This window comes from Quercus suber, unplaced genomic scaffold (genome assembly GCF_002906115.3).
Source record: "Quercus suber isolate HL8 unplaced genomic scaffold, Cork oak 2.0 scaffold_699, whole genome shotgun sequence".
In the NCBI taxonomy this organism is placed as follows: domain Eukaryota; kingdom Viridiplantae; phylum Streptophyta; class Magnoliopsida; order Fagales; family Fagaceae; genus Quercus; species Quercus suber.
Genome location: NW_027070140.1, coordinates 27,292 through 34,707, shown reverse-complemented (window position 1 = coordinate 34,707; position 7,416 = coordinate 27,292). Strand labels below are relative to the sequence as shown.

The following is a 7,416-nucleotide window of genomic DNA, read 5'->3' as shown; positions in this document are numbered from 1 at the left end:
TTTTATTAAAAAAATAAAGACTATTTAGCTCTAAAAAAATTGTTTAGTATTATATGTTGGGAGAATTTGACTTCACTCGAAACATGAAGGGAAAAAATACTTATCATCTTTGAGTTTTAAAAAAATTAACACACTCCCATCCTGTTTACATTAATAACGAAATATTTTAAATTTTACAAGAATTTCTTTACTAAAATTTATCCATGGTTAGTAAAAATATAATTGATAAATTTAAAATAAAAATACAAAGTTTATCAAGCACTAAAACAGTTTTTTTTTTTTAGTTTAAGGTGGAATGTCATCCCCTCAAATATCAAACGAGGAGAGTGCAATTACCCCTTAAATTTCATGGTTTCCTTCCAACTATTTTTAGGTGGTATTTTCTATAATCTTAGAATTTTAATTAAAGTGTTCTCTGTCTATTTTGTGCAAGTAATATGATCCAAAAAGGAAAATAAAAAAAAAGATCGTACACTGTCTAGATTGTATGATCTAATATATTGGATATCCCCTCATTCTGAGTGTATATTGTGTTGTTTCTTCCCTTGGAAAGCTAAAAGAATTATTACACTACACTCTATGAGAAACCATCTTAATATATTAATACTGCCTAGTTAAAAAGAAAGGAGAGGACTTTATCAAAATTAATGTCTCTTTATATATATATATATATTAAAGGTAAAATTTTTAAGAACTTTTAAATCTTATCAATAAATTTTAAAATTGACCTTAATCACTATTTTTTTATAATGGCAAGCTTGTTGCACGTACTGTCCAAACTAGTAAGGATTTAATATAAAATATCAAGCAACATTCAAATTTTAGTAGAAAATATGGTAAAAAAATCTTTGCATGGTACTCGACACATATTTTTTGTAATTGGAACTTTTTTAAAGAACAAAAAACAAAACAATAATCTGACCTACAAGGCTACAAGCTTTGAGGATAGGAGTAGGCAGATTATGCATATTACAATGGAAACTAAACTAACTTTAAAGTTTAAGAGAAGATGAGTCATGATATAGATGAGTCTTGAACCTTTTTTACGAGCTGTCCTGGTATTCAAGGTCATTTTCTCCTTTGAAAGAAATTAGAATCTCCTTGTAATTAATTACTTGCAACCATTTTGATACTCCACCAATTCGAAGATCAGTCATTTCCTGGGTAGAGAGGTTATACAAGAGAAATTGCCCTTCGTTATTTTTCAAGAGCATGCTGTTATTTTTCAAAAATCCAAATGGTTTGTCAATTCTCATAAGAGGTCCAGTTGTAAATAGCTTAGTCCAGGAGTCCCTAACTTCAAATTCAAGCAACGACCAAAAATGAATACAACTCTCCGACTGTTCTATATCCTCAATAAAAATAACTAGAGAAACCAATTCATTAAGCACGAAAAACCGTCTCCAACTATAATGGCAATATCCAACAGCACTATCATCTGGTACTGTTGTTCTTAGAAATAACTCATTGCTCATATCAAATGATAAAATGCACGGAAGCCAATCATCACTACAATGCCCGCACCAAGAAAACATCCCTTCTGTGTACGACCTATGACGATTATAGCTTACAAATTTATCCGGCACCCAAGCATTAACTTTTTCCATGAATTAGTACTTAAACAATACACCTCAGCTATATTAAAAAATTTTCTTTCTAGAAAGGTTAATTCGGGATTAGAGTAGTCATCGGCATTTAAGATCATGACCACCTTGTAGTCATTAGTTTTAATGTCGAAACCAAACCTAAGATCAAGAAGGCTGGCTTTGCTTTGTGGATAGGATATGCGGGACTTGGGAACAACTTTTGTTTCTTTTGTTGCAGGGTTCCACAGAATAATATTAAAGGGGTAGTCAACATGCAAACAAACAAGACCATTGGATGAGCCGATGATGTCAACTCTTACCTTCATATCAAAACCAAAATACAGTGAAGGAAGAACTTGTGTTAAAGATATTTCAAGAGTTTCATACGGAAGCTTGGCGAAAACATAACTATGGGAAATTCTCTGGAGAAGAAACAAACTGCCATTCTTATTCTTGGTAGAGATGGTCTGATAGTGGAGAAGATGTCTAGTTATGAAGTTTTGGCTACTAATGAGAACACACCAAGATTTACAGACACTTGAATCGCAATAGTGACATCACTGGCAGCCATAGCAAAATTTGTATCACCAAGTCTTCAGGCAATTCTTCATTAGTTGTCAGCATTGTGTACCTTTGTTTCCTTGGATACAAAGAGAAAAATGAATGATTAATAAACACAACGATGAGAAGTTGTGTATTCTTGGGGGATTGAGTTTTTTTGTATATATATTACAAAAACTGCAGAATTTCTTTTTTTAATTTTTAATTTTTATAATTTGATAGATAGGAGTAAGAGAATTTGAATATTGGATGTCTCATTTGAAAAAAATAGAAGGTGCCCACCAATTGAGCAACAAAATTTTTGACAATAAAGGAATAAAATCAAACCATATTATGGTGATATGGTATAATTATCTTTTCTTTACAAATAAGTTCTTAAGTTGTATGTGAGTCATGTAAGTTCCGGCAATAATTAATATCATGGTTGATAATTCTTTTCTAGAAAGTACACAACTCCCACACCTATGTAACAAAATTGAAATTGAGATCTATATGTTATTTTTTGTAGTATTTATTTGTATAACAAGTGGCAAAAACAAAGCTCCTTTTTTTTTTTCTTTTCTTTTTTTGAAATAATGGGTACGTAACGCATACATATCCAAAAAATTCAAAAATCTATGTCATGTCTCAAAGTTTAAAGAAAAAAGGAGGGGGGGGGGGGGGTAAAAAAAAAAAAAAAAAAAAAAAAGCAAATTAAGGGATAACTTTGGGATATGAAAAGTGTCACTAAGGGATAAACAAGGAAAAGAGATTGTTCCTTTATGACTAACAGGCATAAGAGTTCCATCAGTAGTGTAAATGGTGATGGAGTGTTCTAAGGGTGCCTTATCAAAAAATTGGGATTCATTAGGAGTCATATGGTTACAACATGCAGTATCAAAAAACCAAGGTTATTTACCTGAGGTGACAAAAAGGGCAGTGGAAGTCCAAGATAAAACATGTTGAATTACTGCCTCAATATCAGCCATAGTAAGTGAGGAAGCCAAAGATGGACTTGTAGGAACTGATAGATCTACAGGACATACAGTAGCTGCTCAAGGAAGAGAAGCTTTATTTTGCACTTGTATAAATTTCTGCAGTTTGCGACAATTTGAGATATCATGGCCTTTGGCACGGAAAAACTCGCAGCAAGTACCTTTGGAAGACTGGGAGGTAGGACGCCTAGAGTTTATTTATGGAGGAGCAGTGAATGTAGCAATGAGAGGCTGTGGAGATGGTGTAGCCAATACATGATCAGATGATGATATGTGATGAGTAGGCTGACGGTTCTCCTCAGAAATGAGCTCCATGACTGCAGCATCAAGAGAATGAGCAGGAGACCGACTAAGCAGAGAAGCCCTAGTAGGCTCAAAATCCTCACGTAAACCCATCATGAAGTGTATAAATTTACGACAATCCTGATATTTAACAAAGAGCTCAATGTCATGTGATACTCCAAGCTTGAATCATTAGTGCAATTATAGCGATTGGCCAGAAATTTCCAAGCAGCCTAAGCAGTCTCAAGACGAGGAAGAAGATTATGAATGGAGGGAATATAGGTATTGATAAACCAAGAAAAGATCTTACTCTGAATACTTTCCCATTCCTCTAGCATTCTTCATAATCATCCGCTGTAATAGTAGTCTTGGAGGCATCTTCAGCAACTGTGACTTTAGAGTTAGGTTTTGGTACTGGCTTAGGAATTGAACTACTCACAAATCTCCACCATTTACGGTCCTTGAGAAAGACAGTTATATTCTAAGACCATGCATGATAACTAGTAGGACCATCCAACATAATGGTGATAGGACGTATGATATCTCGTTCGTTTTGCTAAGCCATAATGAAGAAAATGACCAAAAAGTGGGATTTAGAGACCTCAAATGAAGAAATGAAGCCCAAAATCAAAATCTACGCGAAAACTTGAGCAAGACATGCCCTGTTAAAATATTTTAACTTTGGTCAAAGTCAATGGTTAACGGTCAACAACTCGATCAAAGTCAATGGCTCAGTCAATAGCTCGAGATGCTGATGTGTGCTAACATGGTAGTGTGACATCACCCTAGGACTAAAGTGGAAGGACACAAAACAAAGCAAGCGTGTGGGACGCATGGAAGCACTTGACAGTGTTGTTCCTAACGCGTAAGGTGTGTGTGAGAGATTGAGGGTGTGTGGCGGTGTGTAGAGGGCGTGCTTGTGAGGCAGAAACTTTAGCCGACACGTGTGGGTGCGTGTGAGGTGGTTTTTGGCAATTCTTGGTTGGGTTTTGCTTGGGATCAATAGATCTGTCAACCTATGCCTTGACTTTGGCAGTTTGATTAACAAAACTATCAAAATCCAAATGTTCTAGGGGCTATGGGCGTAACGGCAGTGACTTACTTCTGACAGTGACTACTAGATGAAGGCGAGGGCAACGAAAGAATGTCGGAGATGTCCATAGGAATTAGAAAGTCAAAGGAATGGCTTTGATACCATGTTAACAATATAAAGTAAGAGAGAAAGAGTGAATAGTCAGTATATTGATGTGTGAATAATAATTTACAATAGAGAGCCTTATATAGGCTAGGTATATTTGTAGTACAAGTAATATAAGTAAACTACAAGTACAGTATATTGGCCTAAGTTCGATGGGCTAATCTAGTCTAAGCTATACACTAACAAAAACTTTAATGTTGATGCAATGTATGTTATTTAGCATATGTGATAAAGATTAAAATAGGCTAGCTATATTTGCTACAGCGAGTAAAGGCCTAAGGGTGACTATTAAGTCCTTCAACTAGGATAACCGAATTTAGTATTTGAGCTAACTTGAAATCATAAAGTAAATCACAAAATTTGGCTTTCTCACATGTAACAAAAAACAATCAAATTAAAAAAAATAAGCTAAGCTAAAAAATTTACCCTAGAACCCCTTCCATTTTGCACATTTATCACATTTTACTTATTCCTATACGTACCTTGTGTTAACTTGTCATGAGCTTAATTAAAGTTTTGTTTGTGTGCGAGTGTTTCAAGATATAGGTGTATATGGTAAAAGTGCTTCACAAATTCTAGAAATAGGTGTGAGTGAGTTTTGCCATTATTCCCAAACTTACGTTTAAGTCTAGAGTCTGTTTTAGGAGTTTTGTCACGGATTAGCCAAGGGGGGAGATTGTGAAGTTGTTATTTACAACTATTTTGTGTTGGGTCTAATTTTGTGCCAAATTTGATTGTAATTCTATTTTATAATTTTTCCTTGTATTTAGGTGGGATTTTTATTGTAAGGGTTATGCGTGAGAGAGAGTGTGAAGACTCAAGCTTGTATTGAAGAACAAGTGGATTTCACGAGAAGTTAACTAGCGAAGTAGCCACGTGTTGAGCACATGATTGGAATGTGAAAAGTCATGACAAAGTGGAGATTTTGCGAGTGTCTCGGGGGTAAGGCCTTCCCATGAAATACTCGTGAAACATTTTGTTTTGCTATTTTGTCATTTGTGCTCTACCAAGTCTTTACTCACACTATATATACTCTCATTACCCACATATTGTAAGGAGTGCTTTTCAAAGAGAAAACCTTAGAAATTACCCTTAAGAGTTAGAGATTGTTATACACATAATCATCTACACATTCCTTGGTGGTTTTCCTCTACTCCTACCTCTCCATATCCAAATCCTTGAGAAGTTGATAGCCCAAACACTTACCACACCCAATCCAAGTGTAAAATGAGATTTTGGTGCTACTGGGAAGCATTAGGAGAAGCCAATCTTTGGCGGACGTAATTGGGCTGATTTGCGTGATCTGAGAAAGCTAGAGAAGACATGGTTTCATGAAGCTAGTTGGTAGAAGGAGCTTGGAGGGCTTAAGTACATGGGTTAGACTGGGCTTGGAGGGTCTTTTGTTATTCGTGTACTCCAACTTATTCTATAGTGGATCAATTTACCGCTTGGAGGGCGGCAGAGAGGTTTTTCTCCGAGTTCTTCGATTTCCTCTTCTTCCCCACTCTTTTAGCTTTCATTTTATTGTTTTTCTTTGATGAATATGGCTTAGAGTAGTTTTTTCGTTTTTTCGTACACATTTACTCTTATTCCACACTTAGTTTAAGTTAGACTAAAAGCAATCGAGCTATAACTTTTAGTTAGGGGTTTAAACAAGCTCTTGTATATTCACACAAATTCGAGCTTTCAATTGGTATCAGAGTGGGTGCACTTGTTGTGGTTTCATTACCTAAGTGTGATCCCAGACCCCATTAGAGATGGATCGATCTCAATCACTTAATGCTCCTCCATTCTTTGATTGGAGTAATTATTCGTTTTGGAAAGTCTGTATGAAGGCATTCCTTTGTGTTATTGATGAGACGGTATAGGATTCCGTCGAGAATGGGTATGCTAAACCCATTACTGCCAAATCCAAATAGGATAAGGCAACTCTTGCTTTGGCAAATGCCAATAGCAAAGCAGTTAACACTATTTTTTGTGGTGTGTATACTGATGAGTTTCACAGGATATTGCATGTGAAGATCGCCAAGGAAGCACGGACCATTCTTGAGACTACCTATAAAGGTACCAAGAAGGTCAAGGACACTAAGCTCCAAATGCTCACTACCCGATTTGAAGAGCTCAAGATGAGTGACGATGAGTCATTTGATTCATTCTATGGGAAACTTAATGAGATCGTGATCGCCAAGTTCAATCTTGGGGAGAAGATTGAAGATGCTAAGGTGGTGAGAAAGATTTTGAGATCCCTACCGGAAAGCTTCTGTGCAAAGGTTACCGCCATCGAAGAGAGCAAAGACCTTGATGAGATTAACATTCAAGAACTCATCGGTTCCCTTCAAACTTATGAGCTATCTCTACCATCATAAAGGAAGAGCAAATCTCTTGCTCTCAAGACAATTAATGAGAGATTGGAAGCTCAAGACTCCTAGGATGAGGATGAAGTTGAAAAGGAAGTGGCGTACCTTGCTAAGAACTTTTGTAAGTTCTTGAAATTCAAGAGGGATGGGAAGTCTTTTGAGAAGGGGAAATTCTCAAATTTCAAGAAGGATAAGAAAGACTTCAAGAAAAAGGATTCCAAAGATTCTTCTCCATCTCAAGCAGTCACATGCTTCGAATGCAAAGGGCATGGGCATGTGAAGAAAAAATGCCCCACTTATTTGAAAGCAAAGGGTAAAGTATTTGCTACTACCATTAGTGAGTTGGACAATGCCAATTTGGATTTGGAAGAGAGTTGTGATGGAGAGGGAAACTACTCCACATTTATGGCTATTGCACCCATGGACTCTTCAAAAGATTTGAGCCTTCTCTTCTTGAG

At 36.0% G+C, this 7,416-nt stretch overlaps 1 protein-coding gene across 1 annotated transcript; it reads right to left on the bottom strand.

Annotated features, from left to right (window-relative positions):
- Positions 1–1,043: 1,043 nt before the first annotated feature.
- LOC112029461 (uncharacterized) lies at positions 1,044–1,607 on the bottom strand. Its single transcript, XM_024062145.1, has one exon. The coding sequence runs from the start codon at positions 1,605–1,607 to the stop codon at positions 1,044–1,046; it is 564 nt and encodes a 187-aa protein (XP_023917913.1).
- Positions 1,608–7,416: the final 5,809 nt, after the last annotated feature.

Excerpts from the sequence above, each read along its gene's own strand:
- LOC112029461 (XM_024062145.1), bottom strand. The coding sequence starts at position 1,607 with ATGGAAAAAGTTAATGCTTGGGTGCCGGATAAATTTGTAAGCTATAAT.